General features: G+C 45.8%; 2 protein-coding genes across 2 annotated transcripts in view; one reads left to right on the top strand and one right to left on the bottom strand.

The window, feature by feature from the left end:
• LOC127585407 (cytochrome P450 3A24-like) overlaps positions 1 to 8,374 on the top strand; it is a 40,054-nt gene extending 31,680 nt beyond the window's left edge. The window contains exons 11-13 of the mRNA XM_052042832.1: positions 1,959 to 2,182; positions 4,482 to 4,644; positions 8,333 to 8,374. Coding sequence (XP_051898792.1) covers positions 1,959 to 2,182; positions 4,482 to 4,644; positions 8,333 to 8,374 — 429 coding nt within the window. The remainder of the gene's footprint in view (positions 1 to 1,958; positions 2,183 to 4,481; positions 4,645 to 8,332) is intronic.
• Positions 8,375 to 9,556: 1,182 nt separating this feature from the next.
• Positions 9,557 to 16,759, bottom strand: LOC127585406 (parvalbumin, muscle-like). Its single transcript, XM_052042831.1, has 4 exons — positions 16,699 to 16,759; positions 12,453 to 12,585; positions 11,628 to 11,737; positions 9,557 to 9,585 (listed from the first exon to the last, which is right to left on the bottom strand). Exons 1-4 carry the CDS (start codon positions 16,757 to 16,759, stop codon positions 9,557 to 9,559), a joined length of 333 nt encoding a protein of 110 aa, XP_051898791.1.
• Between the last annotated feature and the right edge of the window lie 2,708 nt (positions 16,760 to 19,467).

The raw sequence follows: 19,467 nt of genomic DNA, 5'->3' as shown, positions 1-19,467 counted from the left end.
GTTGGGGTTTGCTGGTACCTTCCATATGTTTCCTGCATGCAATGTGATTGAAGCTTCTGGTTATCACTTGGAATCGTGTGGCGAGCACTTACACTCTTACACATGCATTGAGGGAGGGCTACCATGACTGAGGGAAACCAGATCTACCTTTCCCTCATTGGGACACTGGAAGAACTGAGACACAGCCAGGGATAAGCAAAGGTAAAGGAAGCTTCCTAAACACTAACAAGGTCTCTGTCTGACCATAGTGTGAAATGTTAAACAAACTCACCAAGACACAGGACCCCAACAAAGAGGACTGTTTAATCCATTGACTCTTCTAGACAGTGGTCAACCACTCAAGACATACTTAAAGGGGTAACACTGTTAAAGCAACAATTACAGCCAATAGCACATTAGATACCAACTAACCCAAATGATCAGCTTGCCCTGCCACTGTTCTAAGCTTCTCTGCATGGCAAGGTCCCTTTTATTTATCTTGTGCTAGCTTTGATGGACCTTCTGGGCAGAAGGAGGAGGGAGGTCTGCCGCTGCCATCAGCTCCTGTCCAGAGGTGATTTGACTGAAGATGTCACTGGCCAGGGAACTGAATGGGGAGCGCTGGCTGACTTTGCCAGCTCCCCATCCAAACAGACAAAGGAGTGCAGGCCAAAGAAAGCAAATCTGCTCTCTTGAGTTTGATTCTGCTCAGACTGAGGTTTTCGTCTGTGCCTGTCTCCAACATCGAGCAATACAGCATGGATACAGGCCCTTCGGCCCAACCAGTCCATGCTGACCACGGTGCCCACCCAGCTAGTCCCAATTTCCTGTGTTCGGCCCACATCCCTCTAAGCCCCGCCCCTCAATGTACCTATCCAAGTGCTTCTTAACTGATACTGTTGTACCTGCCTCACCCACTTCCTCTGGCAGCTCGTTCCATATACTCACCACCCTCTGCGTGAAAAAGTTGTCCCTTTTAAATCTTTCCCCTCTCAACCTAAACCCATACCCTCTAGTTTTGGACTCCCCTACCCTGGTCTTTGTGTCTCAATGTGTGATGCTTGTAACGGCTGAGGACTTACGTCCTTGTGGCAAGCAGCTGAAGGAACAGTAAATCCGATACTACACTTGACGGTTAGACTTGGTGGGATTATGATCTGTGATTTGACTCCGAGTTTCTCCCTTCTCCCGACAGGTTAAACACAAAGTACAGGAGCAGCACCTTATATTCCGTCTGGGGAGTCTACAACCCGACGGCATAAACGTTGAATTCTCCAATTTCAGATAACCTGCTCCCCCCTCTGTCCCTTTTCTCTCTCCTCCTGATGGACGCCAGTTCCTCCTACGCCCACCCCACCCCCATAACCCAAACCCTCCTCTCCCCCCCCCCCCCCCCGTTCCCATCTGCCCCTCCCCACCTCCCTTATTTGGTTCCAGGCTCCACCTTCCTCTCCTCTCAGTTTCCACCATCTGCAGCCCCTTGTTGCCTCCACCTCTCACCTCCCAGTCGCTATTCCCACTCTCCCCTCCTCCATCTGCCTATCACCCCCTCCTCACCTGGATCCACCTATCGCCTGCCAGTTCTTACTCCACCCCTTCCCCTCACCCCTTTATACCGGCTACCTCCCCTTTAACTTTCAGTCCTGGTGAAGGATCTTGACCCGAAACGTTGACTGTCCATTTCCCTCCACAGATGCTGCCTGACCCGCTGAGTTCCTCCAGCATCTTATTTGTTTTCCCTTCCCCTGGTGCCCTGAAGCACTTGTACAACTTCTTGAAACAGGGAACTGGCCTGCTCACAGTCATCTCTGATTCTTACTTTCCAAGGCCACGATATGGCAACATGTTCACCCTTAAGAATAAAATTGTTTCTTTACCAAAAGATAAATGATATATTATTGAAATGGCCGCAACTATGTATTTTGCAAGGAATTTCTTAATATTTATTGTTGTTTTCATTTCTCTTTTTTTAATAAAAGGGTTTTACGTATGAAAGTATTGCAGGGATGGAATTCCTGGACATGGTTGTCAGGGAAACACTGCGACTGTTTCCTCCTGTGGTCTGGGTCCAGGCAACCTGTACAAAATCGACGGAGGTGTACCAGGTGAAAATTCCCAGAGGGATACAGGTCGTAGTGCCGGTCTGGGTGATGCACCACAGTCAGGAGTTCTGGGATCATCCATGCAAGTTTAACCCTCTGAGGTAACCAGGTCATTCTGAATCTATTTATGTTTAATTTATATTTTCCTTGCAAATGATGCTCTGTGCCTGTGATGCTGCTGCAAGTGAGTTTTTCATTGCATCTGTGTCTACATGTACTTGTGCACATGGCAATAAACTTGACTTTGACTTTACTACATTAAATTGGTAAATTGGTAAATTGGTTTATTATTGTCACATGTACCCGAGGTACAGTGAAAAACTTTGTTTTGCGTGCCATTCATTTAGACCATTTTGTCTGCTTACAGCCTAGAAACTGTCTCGTTTACACAAAACTTGTTTGCTTTACTGAATAATCATTGGAGAGTTTTCAGGGTATAGAGGATTGCTAAAAGGTTGACGTCTTTATCACGTGGAGATTTTCAGCCACACATCAGGATACTTCAACAAATCTGCTCAGAGATTTTAATGCACCCTCTGCCAAACTCTCACTGTTGCAATCTTCAGACCTTTTTTTTCCCTTTTCCAAAGCTGGTTTATTCAGTGATTACAGGATCACATTTAATATTACGGTACTTCATGATGCGCACTATTTACAGTTCCAAATTATAACACGGTCATTGCTATCCAGAACGTGCTTGAGCCCCTGTGGCGCCCACCTGTCCCAGAAATCCCTCACTGTATCCGTGGATACCACGTGCTCCTTCTCCAGGGACACACGGGCACGGACGTAACCCCAGAAGAGGGGCAAGTAATCGGCTCAGGCGGAAGCCTCGACTGCCCGAATCTTCAAACCCTGCGCACGACTGACCACGCACTGCACACTTTTGGCGATCACGTGCCATCCCTTAGGAATCCAGATTCAGAATGACCCATGGCTGCAGACCCCACTGGATTTCAGAGCCATAGAGTCATTCAGCACAGAAACAGGCCCTTCGGCCCACCAAGTCCGTACTAAGCAAGCACCCATTTACGCCAATCCCATTTTATTCCCCCAAGTTCCCACCAACTGCTCTCCAACCACCACCCACCTACACGAGGCTATTCGGCCCTTCAGTATATGCCAGCTCTCAGGGTAATCCATTATTCACCTCCCTGTAACCTACACATGCCCATTAGCACTCACCAGTTCTTCCACCAGCCACCTACTCCCTAGGGGCACCCTTATAAATCTCCTCCTCAGTGACCATCAACACAGGTGCACTTCAAAGCTGCGTGTTTATCCCCCTATACACACATGACTGTGTGGCTAATCACAGCTCCACTGCCATATACAAACTCGCCGATGACACCACTGTTGTTGGACGAAACACGGGTGGCGGTGATTCAGTGGACAGGACCTGGTTGAGTGGTGCTGCAACAACAACTTCTCTCTCAACGTCAGCAAAACTAAAGAACTGATTGTTGACTTCGGGCAGGGGAAGGAGGGTGGACATGTGCCAGTCTACATTGGTGGATTGGCAGTGGAGAGAGCCAGCAGCTTTAAGTTCCTGGGCGTTAACATATCGAATGACCTGTCGTGGGCCCAGATATAGATGCAATCACAAGGAAGGCGTGCCAGTGTCTTTACTTTCTTAGAAGGTTAAGGAGGTTCAGCTTGTCACCGAACACTCTAACTAACTTCTACAGATGTACTGTTGAAAGTGTCCTGACTGGTTGCATCATGGTCTGGTATGGCAATTCGAATGCACAGGAACGCAAGAAGCTGCAGAGAGCAGTGGGCTCAGCCCAATACATCACGGGAACATCCTTCTCCACCATCGGTATCTACAGGAGGCGCTGCCTCAAGAAGGCAATATCCATCATCAAAGATCCCCACCATCAGGGCCATGCCATCCAGATGATCCTGTCTTATGACATGAAATTTGTTGTTTTGCAGCAGCAGTACAGTACAAAGACATAAAATTACTATAAATTACAAAATAAATAAATAGTGCAAAAATAAAGGAATAACGAGGTAGTGTTCATGGGTTCATGGATCGTTCAGAAATCTGATGGCAGAGGGGAAGAAGCTGTTACTGAATCATTGAGTGTGGGTCTTCAGGCTCCTGTACCTCCTCCCCAATGGTAGTAACGAGAAGGAGGCATGTCCCAGATGGTGAGGGTCCTTAGTGATGGATGCCGCCCTCTTGAAGCACCACCTCTTGAAGATGTCCTCAATGGTGGGGAGGGTTGTGTCCGTGATGGAGCTGGCTGAGTCTATAAGCCTCTGCAGCCTCTTAAATCCTGTGCATTGGAGCACTTTGCTGAAAAGAATTCCAAAGGTCCTGTAGAGAAGATCTCCTCCTTGTTGAGTCCTATTCAGCTGGGTCATTGACTTATTATCTTTCATTGTACATAGGTTCACCAGAGAAGAAGAAGATGCTCGTGACCCTCACTGCTACCTGCCCTTTGGCCTTGGACCCCTAGGCTGTGTCGGGAGTGAATTCAGCATCATGATGATGAAGGTTGCCATGGCCACAGTCCTTGGGTCCTACAGATTTGCCTGGTGCTCTCAGACTCCTGTGAGTATCCACGTCTCAGAGTGGAGCAGAACGTCAGGTAGTATTGTTACTGATGAGACACACTGAAGTAAGGAAGGAAGTTTCCACAAGTCCAGTGTGGAGATGTTGGTCAGAATGGCCAGCCTCTGATTCTGTGGAAGCCATCAGATGGTGAAATCCAATTAAGGAAGGGACGCCGAAGTGAGAGAGTACTGGTCTCCATTTCGATTAATAGGGCAAGCCAAGTGATATATAATGTCACCTGCCTCAAAGTGGGATCATGAGTGCCAGAACACCTCATGTCAACCCATCCCTTCAGATCTGTTGTGAGCGGCACCTCATTTCTCCACTTGTCATTGTTATTGGTATTGGTTTATTATTGTCACTTTTACTGAGGTACAGTGAAAAACTTGTCTTGCATACCGTTCGTACAGATCAATTCATTACACAGTGCATTGAGGTAGTACAGAGTGCCATGAGGTAGTACAGAGTGCATTGAGGTAGCGCAGAGTGCATTGAGGTAGTACAGAGTGCATTGAGGTATTACAAGGTAAAAACATTGATTAGGCACCCAAGCATGAGGCTTTCCATGTCATACAGCAGAATGGGAAAGGGATGGCCATGGATTTGCCATCATCCATCTTCACCTGCACACCTGCACCCCTCCCCTCAACCCCTCTATCCCGCACACTTCCCAGTAGAGTGCTATTTTCATTCAGGATTTAACACCCATGAGGATAAAGGAATGGTGTTACATTTCCTAGTCAGGATGGCGAGCGATTTAGAGGGGATCCTACAGAAGGTGATGTTCCCATATCCCCTCTACTTGTGTCCTTCTCAGTGAAAGAACCTTCACTGCAATGGCCACAGCAGCTTCTGGTGACGGACGATAAATGCTAGCCTTACCGACAACACCCAAACAAAATCTCCCCCTCCAGAGGAGTTGGTGATGAGAACTTATTGCTGACCTTGTGACCCAAGGAGGTAAAGACTCTCAGCACATCTAAGAAGTATCTAGAGGAGCACTTGAAAGACCAAGGTGTAGAAACTGATGGACCAAGTGCTGGTAAATTGGATTAGTTTGGTTGGGCAATTTGATAATTAGCGTGGAAGAGGTGGGAGGGAAGAACCTTTTTCCGTGCTGCCTGACTGTGACCTGTATCCTGTTAATACATACCCTCAGCAGCTGTTGTAGAAACATACAGGTGCTCCTGGGAAGTCTGGAGCCTCCCGGGCTTGTTTGTATAAAGAATTACGTTGCAGTCATACAAGTCATTGGCGAGGCCGCACTTGGAGTACTGTGTACAGTTTTGGTCACCCTGTTACAGAAAAGGCGTGGTTAAACTGGAAAGAGTGCAGAAAAGGTTTACGAGGATGTTGCCAGGACAAGATGGCCTGAGTTATAGGGAGAGGTTGGCCAGGCTAGGACTTTATTCCTTGGAACGTAGGAGAATGAGGGGGGACCTTAAAATTAAAATTATGAGAGACACAGATAAGATGGATGATAACAGTCTTTTCCCCAGGGTAGGGGAGTCCAAAACTAGGGGACGTACTAGGCAGGCACGGTAGTGTAGCGGTTAGCATAACACTATTACAGCGCCAGTGACCCGGGTTCAAATCCGGCCGCTGTCTGTAAGGAGTTTGTACGTTCTCCCCGTGTCTGCGTGGGTTTCCTCTGGGTGCTCCGGTTTCCTCCCACATTCCAAAAGACGCACGGGTTAGGAAGTTGTGGGCGTGCTATGTTGGCGCCGGAAGCGTGGTGACAATTGTGGGCTGCCCCCAGAACACTCTATGCAAAAGTTGTATTTCACTGTGTATTTCGATGTACCTATGACCAATAAAGATATCTTATCTCATCTATCTTATCTTAGATTTAGGGTGAGAGGGGAAAGATTTAAAAGGGAGCTGAGGGGCAACTTTTTCACGCAGAGGGTGGTGAGTATATGGAACGAGCTGCCAGGGGAAGTAGTTGAGGCAGGTACAATATCATTTAAGAAGCACTTGGATAGGTACATAGAGGGGAGGGGCCTGGAGGCATATGGGCCAGATGCAGGAAATTGGGACTAGCTTGGTGGACAACGTAGTTGGCATGGACTGGTTGGGCCAAAGGGCCTGTATCCGTGCTGTACTGCTCCATGGTTATGTGACACTAATTCTTGGATTAAGCCAACTCCCACATAATGCAGCACAACTTTCTATACTTTTCTCCACAGATGTACCTTGAAATTGAGACACTGGGGACGACTAGGTCCAAAGAGCCCATTACCCTCCAGATGGACCTGCCATAGTACAAAGGATAAATCTGATCCATTTTCCCATGTGACGTTCTTTCAGTAACACTGGCGAACTTGGGAAGAGATGTTGGAGTAACTAGATACAACCAATCTCAAGCAAACCAGTGACCTGGAAGATAGCTGTTGATAGTGTGGCTGACTGCACACTTTCTCCATTCCTCTCAATGGCCAAGGAGCAAGAAGAATATCACAGTCACGAGAGATTCACAAAAGCCTTGAACAAAAGAATAGGAGAATCAGTTGTCACCCAAAATGCACTGGATCACTTCCCAGTGTTAAACCCTAACTCCCACTCACAATAAATAAAATGCAACTATTTGTAAATGTTATTCTTCAGTTTTTGAGTGCAGAATCATAGAAATTCACAGAGCACAAGGAAGCCATTCAACCCATCCCTTTCATACTGGCTGCACCACAGCCTTTACGGCTAATTTTGCTTCTCAGGCTCTGTAGGGATTAGGTCATTTGAGTAATTTTTTCTTTAGTGAGGGCTTTTGAATTCACTGCCCCTTCAGGCGCTGAGTTCCAGACGCCAGTTCCCTGGGTAAAACACTGTCTTCCACACCTCCCCTCTGATCGTATCTACCAATCACTACAGTTTAGCAACGTTGACTACTTTGATCACTTTGCACTAAAATGGACCTTTTTTTTGGTTCTAATTGTGTTCCTTCTTGTAAAAGTTATGCATAATTTATGTTTAATTTATGTTTTCCTTGCAAATGCTGCTTATCTGATGCTATATGCCTGTGATGCTGCTGCAAGTAAGTTTTTCATTGCACCTGTGCACACATGGACTTGTGCACATGGCAATAAACTCGACTTGACTTTGCCTTTTTCTCCGTTAAATGGGTAAATTGGTTTATTATTGTCACATGTACTGAGGTACAGTGAAAAACTTTGTTTTTCATGCCATCCATACAGATCATTTTATTACAACAGTGCATTGAGGTAGTACAAGGGAAAACAATAACAGAATAAAATGTTGCAGTTATAGAGAAAGTGCAGTGCAGGCAGACAATAAGGTGCAAGGCCATGACGAGGTAGATTGTGAGTCTAAGGGTCAATCTTATTGTACTAGGGATCTATTCAATTGTCTTATAACAGTGGGATAGAAGCTGTGCTTGAGCCTGGTGGTACGCGCTTTCAGGCTTTGTATCTTCTGCCCGATGGGAGGAGGGAGAAGAGAGAATGTCTGGGGTGAGAGGGGTCTTTGATGATGTTGGCTGGTTTGCTGAGGCAGCAAGAAGTGTAGACAAGAATCTATGGAGGGGACTTTACTAAGTACCATTACTGAGACTATTCCAATGGGACCTCCCAAACCTATGAAATCCAGACGCACCACTCCCTGCATATTTGCCTCCAAGAGCATTCTGTCCTGATCTGGAAGTATATTGCTGTCTCCTTCATCTTCCCAGAGTCTAAAGGCACAGAGGCAGCAGCTGGTAAAGCTGCTGTGAACCAGCACTGAAAACCTGGATTCGATCTTGACCTCAGGTGCTGTCTAAGTGGTGTTTGCACGCTCTCCCTGTGACCGCATGGGTTTCTCCCTGGGTGCTCCAGTTTCCTCCCACATTCGTAACATGAATGGGTTGGTCGGTTAATTGGCTGCTGTAGGTTGCCCCAAATGTGTAGGTGAGTTGTAGAATCTGGGGGGAGTTGATGGGGAATTGAGATTGGAATTGGTTTATTATTGTCACTTGTACCCAGAGAATATGTTACAGGGGAAATACGTGAGTGGGGGAATGGGATTGTTCTGGGTGTTAGCATAGACTTGATGGGCTGAGTAGCCTCCTATGTTGTGAAAAAATATGGGAGTATAAATCCTGGAACTCCCTCCCAAAATGAATTGTGAGGGTGCCTTCAACAGAAGGACTGTATGAAGACTGCTCACTACTATCTCTCAAGGGTAATGACAGAAGTGTGATAAACTGCCTTGCTAAAGAAACTTGCCTCCAGTACATGAGTAAAGAAGGCTTCATTGTCACTGTGGGGACATTCAACTCCCCCCTCTGACAGAAGGCCTTGCACTTGTGGGATTACCCCAGTCAATTTACAAATGGCCCCAGAATGTACCGTCCTGGAGAAGCCAACAAAGGCGGCATGGTAGCTTAGCGGTTAGCGCGACGCTATTACAGCGCCAGCGATTGGGGTTCGATTCCTGTCACTGTCTGTAAGGAGCTTGTACGTTCTTCCATGTCTGCGTGGGTTTCTGCTGGGTACTCTGGTTTCCTCCCACATTCTAAAGACGTACGGGTAGGTTAATTTGGGGTTTAGAATGGGTGGCACGGACTCGTTGGGCTGGAAGGGCCTGTTACCACGCTGTAAATAAAATTTAAAAAAAAAGAGGTGCTGTTGGGTAGTGCCAAGGGTCAGGGGTTAGGGTGGATGATGTAAAGGCCTGGAGTTTGTTGGAGATAAGCTTGAACACCAAATGAAAGAGACGGAGGCCATTTTTGTGGGACCAAATTATCCTTTGACATTTATTTGTTTGACAGCATCTTCCGGCACAAACACGAGTATAAAATGTACAAATAAATAGAAGGAACTATATGGACTTTTCATTAACTGAGGTTTTCCCCAGAGGTCCTTTCTGAATCGGACGGTGAGGGCTCTTGGCGTCTTGGCTTGGTTCAGATCTCTCACGCTTGAGCCACAAGATTGGCAAATTCTGCAAAAGGAGAAAGAACAGAGGAAAAGAGTGGAGTAAGTTGTCAAATTGAAATTTTCAAACGACTTGGCAAACCTACCAATACCACAGAACGGCACAGTTTGCTGTTGACATTGGTTCTGTCTTTCTAACGCTTGTTCCTTGAATTGTTCCCATCTCCCGAACATCTATCCATCCCCCTTTTGAATGCTTCGATGGCAACTACTTGTGTTTGCTTTAAGGCAGGAACACGTCTCATGGTACTGATCAAACTGAATTTCAGGGTAAGGAAACCAGAAGTGACCGGCAGCATGGTCAAGAAGGGTAGGTTTTAAGGAGTAATTTAGGGGATGGTAGATTCATTGCAGACTCAGAATCTTTGGCCAACAGAGTACAGGAAGCCATTCATCCCACAGGACCTGTGCTAGCAATTTGAACGAACTTCTCCTCCTTGCTCCCTACAACCCTGCAAATTGTTCACTCTTCAAGCATTTCTAATGCTTTGAAACTTACTATTGTACCAGCCTTGACCACTCTCTCAGGCAGTGCCCTTCAGATTACATTTATCGAATTAAAATAAGACATCTTTATTAGTCACATGTACATCGAAACACACAGTGAAATCCATCTTTTGCGTAGAGTTTTTTGGGGGCAGCCCACAAGTGTCTCCACGCTTCCGATGCCAACATAGCATGCCCACAACTTCCTAACCCGTACGTCTTTTGGAACGTGGGAGGAAACCAGAACACCCGGAGAAAACCCATGCAGACATGGAGAGAATGTACAAACTCCTTACAGGCAGTGGCCAGAATTGAACCCGGGTGGCTGGCGCTGTAATAGTGTTACTGTAACCACTACACTACCGTGCCTGCCCTTATTTCATTGGTGTTTCCAAAGCCAAGTTCCTTACATCTGGATCCATTGATGACCCAACCATCCTGACACTGTGTCTCTTTATCTAATCCCATGGTGACTTTGAATCCTTTAAGTTAAATCTTCCTTTTCTGGTCTAAGGAGGACTGTCAGATCCCCCTGTCTATCCTCATCACACTCTCCAAAGCCTGGACATCCTTCTCAAAGCGATGCCCAGAATTGGCCACAGTGATCAGGGTGAGACCAGACCATTGAGTTCTTAAAGAGTGAAGGAAAGGTTAGTGGGTTGAGGGTCAAGTAATCACTATGATTGCAAGCTGTTTCTTGGCAGTGAAGGTGAATGAGTGGTGTAGTGAAGTTCTTCCCTTGCTTGCCTTGTGTTCCATACTGCCAGGTCTGGAGGAGTACTTGCATGAGGTAACAATTTGCACATTTTTGGGTTAGTGCTTTTCTGTTTTTATTATCAAGCATATAATGTTTGCCATTATGACCCACAGCCAACCAATGGTATGGGCATCACCATTGTTGAGTCCTCCATCAACAGCATCTTAGGGGTCCCCAGTGAGCAGAATCTCAACTGGACCAGCTATATAAATACTTCAGGGTATGTTCTGGTGAGTGACTCACCTCCTGACACCCCATATACAAACATAGGTCAAGAACATAAGGGAATACTCTCTGTTTGCTTGGATGAGTTCAGCTGCAGCAACACTTGAGGAGCTCAGTAGCATGTGGCTGCAGTTTGTACCATCTGCAGCCACTGCAGTGACTCACCCAGCCTACGCCTCGAAACCTTTGGTATGTGCCAACATGAAGGACAAGGGCGACGGGCACAGGGGACCACCGTCACCTACAGGTTTCTCTCCAAGTCACATATCATGTTGACTTGGAAATATATCAGCCCTCCTGCATTGTCACTGAATCTAAATCCTAGAACTCTCTCTGTCTCTCTCTCTCTCTGTCTCTCTCTCTCTATCTCTCCCCTATCTATCTCTCTCTCTCACACTCTTTCTCACTCATTTTCCCTCACTCTCACTCTCTCACTCACTCTCACTCACTCTCTCATCTTTCTCACTCTCTCACTCACTCTCCATCTCTCACATACACACACACACAGCTCTACAGCCCATTGTAAAGAGCAATTAACAACACCCCTATCCCAAAAAGTAAATAAAACAAAAAATACTAACCTGACTTTCCAATCTTGCCGTCATGATCCTCATCACCGGCTGCAAGTATTGCCTTGATTTCACTGTCAGAAAGATCTCTTCCCTCAGATGAAAAGCCCTTTAGTACATGTCTGTCGATGGAAAAGTACAAATGAGTTCCCAATCTTCTCAAACCCATCACCCTTGTAATCTTTGTCCATTGACAATCTACCTGTCCCTCTGATTTCAAGGACCTCCCTAATACTCCATTGCTCAACATTTCCTGTCCTTGAAATACTCCCCCTGCCCTCAGTTGCAGGTTACTCAACCCCTCAAGAAAGACCTGGTGTTTAATAAGTTTGCAGTCCTCTGCATCATTTTCTAACTTCCTGTATTCTTAAAGAGACAAATCCCATCAGTCGCCACCTTGAATACACTGAGCAACTGAGTTGCCTTTGAGTGAAGGGGGGGTTTGGCAGGGTAAATGCCTCCTGGTCAAGGAGTCTGGAGTTTAGGATAAGGGGTTGGCCATTTAGAGGAGCAATTTCTTCACTCAGAGGGAACTCAGTTGTTCAGTATATTCAAGGTGGTGAGTGATGGGATTGGTCTCTTCAAGAAATCAGAGAACGCAGGAAGGTAGAAAATGATGTAGAGGATTGCAAACTGATTGAACACTTATTGGGGCAGATGTGAGGATAGATGAACATTAATATAATAAGCTGCAAAATAGGATGGAGCATTAGCCATGAGAGCTCGTCAAATGACTCAGCCCCACTCTCTTCAACTCTGGAGACTTTCTACCAAGTTAGTACCCTCAATGGTCCTGTCCCATGCTCGGATTGTTGATCCTGTGCTATTGAGTCTTACTTGAGCTCCGACTCTTCAATGAAGCCGCTCTGATCTTGGTCGAGGATTTTAAAGACTTTCTCCACGTCTTCCTTCGACTTCTTCTTCAAACCAACCATCTCGAAGAACCTCTTGTGATTGAAGCTCCCAGGTGCTAGACATAGTACAGAAGAGATGGCGTCAGGAGGAAAGTACCTTCACTTGCAAACCTTACGGTGGACAACATCTTTCATTTGTACAGCACCCTTAACATAGCAAAACATTTAAAGGGGTTTCACCCACATAAGGAGATATCAAGGCAAGTGACCTATCAATGAGGTATCAATGAGTGCAGAGCACACAGGGGTGGAAAGGCTCAGGAGGCAAAATACTGAGCCTGGGGACTCAACAACTGCCAATGGTGGGGCTGTTAAACTCATGGATCATAAAGGGGACAGAGTTTGGATGAGTGTGGAGATCTCAGGGGTTGTATTGGAGGAGATTAATGAGTTGAAAAAATGATGAGAGCTTTGAAGTTAAAGCATTGCTTAACCAAGGGGCAAACAGAGGTGGTGGATTAACAGTTAAACAAAATGTTGGATGTCCTCAACCAAAGACTCAACAGTAACGTACGGAGGACTGTATCTTCCAATTTTTTTACCCTTCCTTCCTTAGTTGCTTCGCCCTGTGTCCCACCTCCAGATTCAGAAACTAATGATGAATAACTCACATCTCCTATTTACCCTGGGCAATAGCAGGTGTCCTGGAGTGGGAGTTCAGACTGAACTTTTATTCCATCCAGATCACCCAAACTGCCATTATAACATCGGAGACAAATTTGGTTAATCGATTAAAATTAGCACCTTCCAGACTCAAAGAACATAAAACTTGGTCTTCAAGATGGCATTACTCTTTCTTCACGGAAGAAAACTGTAGTTTGGGATTAACACTTCAGACAGTACTGAGCACTTGTGTGAGGTTTTTATATGGGAAGTTTAATAGGGCTGTCTTTCAGGGTTTCACCAAGAGAAGCAGAGTTTTAAGTGGCCAAGTCAGCCTTCATGAGCTTATCTGAGTCCATGACCACATTAGTAAACCATGAACTGGATTGCCTGGATTGGAGAGCATGTCTTGTGAGGATAGGCTGAGTGAGTGTGGGATTTTTTCTTTGGAGAGAAGGAGGATGAGAGGCGACTTGATCGAGGTGAACAAGATGATAAGAGGCATAGATCGAGTGGACAGTCAGAGACTTTTTCACAGTGCAACAATGGCTAGCACGAGGAGACATAATTTTAAGGTGATTGGAGGAAGGTATAAGGGGGATGTCAGGGGTAAGTTTTTTACACAGAGAGTGGTGGGTGTGTGGAATGCACTGCCTGCAGAGGTAGTAGGGGCAGATACATTAGAGACATTTAAGAGACTTTTAGATAGACATATGAATGATAGAGAAATGCGGGGGTGGGGGTGGGGGCGATGTGGGAGGGAAGGGTTAGATAGATCTTAGAGCAGGATAAAATGTTGGCACAACATTCTGGGCTGAAGGGCCTGTACTGTGCTGTATGTTCTATGTTCTATGAACTCTGTACTCAACCACGTTCCAACCAATCAAAGACAATTCCCAAAAGTCCACAAGTGAATTAGTCAACAAAGGGAACTAGTTAAGTTCACGAGTATCCGGAGGATTATCCACCATCATTGTTGGTGGAAGAAGGGTATAGCCCTCAGTAACTTGGATCACCACCGTTCTCCCACTCAAGTCCAGGAGCAGAGGAAGAATTCCTGTATGGATTGATCTCTGGCTTACTGGGAAGAGAAGAGGGTAGTTAAGCAAAATACAGGCAGGGGACAAGAGATGAAGAAATATGAAGGGAAGAAATGAAATGAAACCCGGGATACAGACAAGGAATTAGGAGCAGGAGGAGGCAACTCGGCCCCTCAAGCCCGCCCCACCGTTCAATGTGATCATGGCTGATCTGTCTCAGCCCACAAATCCCCTGATCTTTCAAAAAAATTATCAGCCTTCAATTTAGTATCTGCAGTGATCCAGCTTCTACAATCCTCAGGAATAGAGACTTCTACAAATTCGCCACTCTCTACAAGAAGAATGTCCTGTCCACCTCACTTTTAAATGACTACCCACTTATTTTGTCTTAGAGTCATACAGCATGGAGACAGGCCCTTTGGCTTACCTAGTCCATCAAGCACCCATTTAAACGTACCCTACATGAGTTCTCCCCACCTTCCCACCAACAACCCACACTGCTCCCTACACACTAAGGGTAATGTACAGTGGCCAATTAACATACCAACCTGCACATCTTTGGGATGTGGGGGGGATCCAGAGCATGCAGTTTCCGATACTAGAGGGCATCCATTTATGGTCAGAGCGGGGAAGTTCAAAGGAAATGTACTGGACAAATTTTTTTACACAGAGAGTGGTGGGTGCCTGGAATGGGGTGTTTGTGGAGGCAGATACAATGGTGGTGTTTAAGAGGCTCTTAGATAGGCACATGAATATGCAGAGATTGGAGGGAGGTGGACCATGTGCAGGCAGAAGGGATTAGGTGTCATTAGCTTAATTAGTTTGGCGCAACATCATGGGCCGAAGGTTCTGTTCCTGTGTTGTACTGTTCCATGTTCTATATTCTCTGTTCACCCGGGGATAACCCACGTGGTCACAAGGAGAATGTTCAAACTCCACACAGGCAGCACCCAAGGTCAGGATCAAACCTGGGTTACTGTAGCTGTGAGCCAGCTGCATGAGCTACTGTTCAGCCCCCTCGTAACTATGTCTCCTTCTTTGTGACTCTCCCTCTAGTGAAAACATCTCAACATCTACCATGTTACGCCCCCTTAGGATCTTATGCGTTTCAATAAGATTGCCTCTCGCTCCTGTAAATTCCAAATAACATAGGTCTAAAATTTTTAGGCATTCATGAAAAAACAACCCTTTCATCCCAGGATGTAGCCTTGTGAACCTGTTCTGGATTGCCTCTGATGTTAATACATCCTTTCTTAAAAAAAGGAACAAAACTGTACACAGTACTCCAGGTGTGGCCTTGCCAACAATCTGTATGACTGTAACAATACTTCTGTAGCTTAAAACTTCAACCCCCTGGCAATAAAGAACAAATATGCAATTTGCTGTCTTTCTGTCTTGCTGCACTTCCTTGCATAAGGTTTCTGTTACTGGACAAGGATCCAGAGAACCAATGAATTTCAGAATGGCAGCTGAGAAACTTAAAGGTGAATAACAACAATAATGATAAAAATCTATTTGATTCATTATTTTCCTTTAGAGGGAGAAATCTACCATTTTGACTTGGTAAGGGCGATATGTGACTCCAGATCCACACAAATGTGGTAATTGATTTATTATTGTCACATGTAGCGAGATACAGTGAAAAACTGTATGGCATGCCAAAAGGTTTGGCATGCCATCCATACAGATCATTTCAAAACATAAGTGCGTCGAGCTGGTACAAGGAAAGAGTAATAACAGAATGCAGAATGTAGTTTTACAGAGGAAGTGCAGTGCAAGTAGAAAATAAGGTGCAATAGCCATGATGAGGTAGATTGTGAAGTCAACAGCTCATCTTTATCGTACAAGAGGTCCATTCAAGGGTCTAATAACAGCGGGAGAGAAGCTGTCCTTGACCTGGGGCGGTGCGTGTTTTCCTTTTGTATCTTCTGCCCGATGGGAGGGGGGAGAAGAGAGAATGTCTGGGATGGGATGGGTCTTTGATTATGTTGGCTGGTCTCCCATGGGAGCGGGAAGTGTAGACAGAATCCATGGAGGGGAGGCTGGTTTCCGAGATGGACTGGGCTGTGTCCACAACTCTCTGCAACTCTCTGGTTGACTGTTGTGACCTGATAACTCACCGCCATCTTCCCAAGGATGATGAGGGAGGGTGGGGTTAAAACAAAAGTAAATACTGTCGAGATCGGAAATAGGAGCAGAGAATTCGGGAAGTTCTCAGGGCTGTGGAGAAAGAGCGGGGCACAACGACTGGTGGGAATGCTCTACGAGGAGCTGGCGTGGAGTCAATGGGCCAAATGGCATCCCTTCTCTCCACAGTGAATCTATTCTGAATGTTTGGTGGGTCGGATAACATCTGTGGAGGGAGAAGCAAAGCTTCAGGCTTATCAGAGATTTGATGAAAGGTGACACGCACGGAATGCCAACTCTGGTTCCCTTCCTCTGCAGAGAACCGGTTGTGAAACATTGTAAGTGCTTGCGTTGCAATGTCCTTGCCCTTTGAATCAATAAATAAAGAATTGCACTTACTTTGGAAAGCATTGAGGGCTGTTTTGATGTCTTCAGCAGAAAGCAAATCTGTCATGGACATCTCTGCAGCTGTTGAGAGGAAATATTGACCATTTAATGTGTCCCTTGACAAATCTCCTAGTTCTTTCTCATCTACTCATGAAACTTGCAACACAATTTGAGACCATTGAGGCGATCTTTTCTTTGCTGCTGATAGCACCGGTGATCCATCTTCCTGCCCTTAACACGTACACTTTCCCATTTTCTTTTTCAATGGTTTGATGACCAGTTTGTCTGGCTTCTAAACTAAATGCCTGTAGGAATGTTCCAATGTCTCTGTTCCTTTATGCCAATCATCAACACTGTAAACTGCTCACATTTCTGAAAACTTGCTCCTTCAAGCAGTGGGGGAAAAGAATTCTCATTTTTTTTCAATCTTTTCCCCATAACAATATCCACACTGCTGACATTTGAGTAGGTTGTTGCTTTACTCTCTCTGCAGCTTAGCTGTTGTCTTCAATCAGCTCGGTGTACATTGGTCGAATACCCAGAATCTAATTTCCTTTGTTACTCTACAGATCTGTGTTACTGTATAAGTGAAGTCCACACTTCAGTAGTCTCTGGGTCGTGTGGGTCTCTGGGGCCCTGGTTACCTGACCTTCCAGGTGTGTTCATGCACACCACGCCGTGCCTGCTTGTGCTGTGTGTATGCTTGTTAACTCTTGCCTATAACAGAAAATTCCAGATGGTCTCAGCAGGTTCAGGCTTCCATGGACAGAGAAACAGACAACATTTCAGGTCCATGACCTTTCATCAGAGCTCTGCGTGTGCTCTGTACAAGGCTTGGGCCTGTGTATATGATCACTACTTCCAACCTTGGGCCTGTCTATTTGCACACTTCTTCCAACCTTGGGCCAGTGTATACGCACACTACTTCCAGCTCTGATCCTGTGTATATGCATACTTCTTCCAACCTTGGGCCTGTGTATATGCACACGACTTCCAACCTTGGGTCTGTGTATATTCACACTACTTCCAGCCTTGAACCTGTGTATATATACACACTACTTCCAACCTTGGGCCTGTGTATATGCACACGACTTCCAACCTTGGGCCTATGTATATTCACACACTACTTCCAACCTTGGGTCTGTGTACACGACCTCCAACCTTGGGTCTGTGTATATACACACTACTTCCGACCTTGGGCCTGTGTATGTACACACTACTTCCAATCTTGGACATGTGTATATACACACTATTTCCAACCTTGGGCCTGTGTATATGAGCACTACTTCTGACCTTGGACCTGTGTATATGCACACAACTTCCAACTTGGACCTGTGTATATGCACACTAGTTCCAACCTTAGGCCTGTGTTTGGGAACCCAATCTCAGGCCTTTCAGGCCTCGTTCCACCGTTTGTCCATGCACAGCTCACTTTAGCCCTGTTAGAGATCGCAGCTCAAGATCTCAGGTTCGCCTGCCGGGATGGAAGATTGTTGCCTTCTGACATTCGGAATAAAACTCTTACAGTTTCTTTCTCAGTTTTATTTTGTGGCCACAGACAAGAAACGGTTTCCCTAAGTGATGGTGATCCCTTGGATCAAGCAGGGATTTCTAGAGTCTGAATTAATCTGGGTTTCTGTCTGTTTCTCCCAGGACATTCCAGGGATCTGATTAGGTGAATCTGCACCACAACCTGTTTGGATAAACAGGCACCTTCTTCTTTGTCACAGCTGTAGTATTTGCCTCAAGCTTTGCACTGCTCTGGAGTAGACGCCATCTGCCCATGTTCCAGAAGAATGTTGCCAATCCCATTGTCTGGAATAACTGGCCTTTTGATATGAAAGTGCTCCTTAGAGCATTCCTCATGGAGCAGAAATCTAACCTTAGTGGCATGTCCTAATGTGAACGTCAAATTCCACCTCCCAGAACTTCCATTCCAGAACATCACAGTATTTTAGGATTGGGGAGCAATACACAGTGCCTATAACATGTTTCTGGAGCACACAATTGAGGACAAATTCCTTAGCTAAACCATATCTAGGTTATTTGATTAGAAAGAAATGTAAATAAGGTTCCCCAGTAAAGATCCCAGGAGCTGACTACAGTAAAACTCCAATAATTTTGTAAATTGGATTTACGAGAATCTTGCCAGGATTCGAGGGCCTGAGTTATAAGGAGAGGTTTGGCAGGCTAGGACTTTATTCCCTGGAGCGTAGGAGACTGGGAGGTGACCTTATAGAGGTGTATAAAATCATGAGGGGCATAAATGGGGTGAATGCGCACAGCGTCCTTCCCAGGGAAAGGGAACCAAAAACTAGAGGGGGCATCGGTTTACGTAAGAGGGGAAAGACTTAAAAGTCTGAAGGACAACTCCTTCACGCAGAGGGTGATGTGCATATGGAACGAGCTGCCAGAAAAACTAGTTGAGGCGGGGACAATAATGACATTTAAAAGACATTTGGATAAGTATATGGACAGGAGGGGTTCAGAGGGATATGCGCTAAATACAGGCAAATGGGACTAGCTTAGGTGGGCACCTTGGTTGGGGTGGATGAGTTGGGCCAAAGGGCCTGTCTCCATGCTGTATCACTCTATGACTCGAAAATCCAGAACCCTCAGAGCCCAGAAAATGGGGCTCTAGGGAATTTAAGAGTCTGGGAAATGGGACTCTGTGAGTTTATAGAGAGTCTGGGAAATGGGGCTCCTGTGAGCATGGAAAACAGAACCCAGGAATTTAAAGGGAGCATGGGAAACAGATGCTAAACCAATGAGATTTCCAAA

The sequence above is a fragment of the Pristis pectinata genome, chromosome 33 (assembly GCF_009764475.1).
Source record: "Pristis pectinata isolate sPriPec2 chromosome 33, sPriPec2.1.pri, whole genome shotgun sequence".
In the NCBI taxonomy this organism is placed as follows: domain Eukaryota; kingdom Metazoa; phylum Chordata; class Chondrichthyes; order Rhinopristiformes; family Pristidae; genus Pristis; species Pristis pectinata.
The sequence above is the reverse complement of the archived record's forward strand: the minus strand, read 5'-3'. Positions and strand labels throughout refer to the sequence as shown.

Coding starts and splice junctions, on each gene's coding strand:
- LOC127585406 (XM_052042831.1), bottom strand. CDS start 16,759: ATGTCCATGACAGATTTGCTTTCTGCTGAAGACATCAAAACAGCCCTC. Junction 12,586..16,698: donor AGCCCTCAATGCTTTCCAAA/GTAAGTGCAATT, acceptor TACTATGTCTAG/CACCTGGGAGCTTCAATCAC. Junction 11,738..12,452: donor ATTGAAGAGTCGGAGCTCAA/GTAAGACTCAAT, acceptor TTCCATCGACAG/ACATGTACTAAAGGGCTTTT.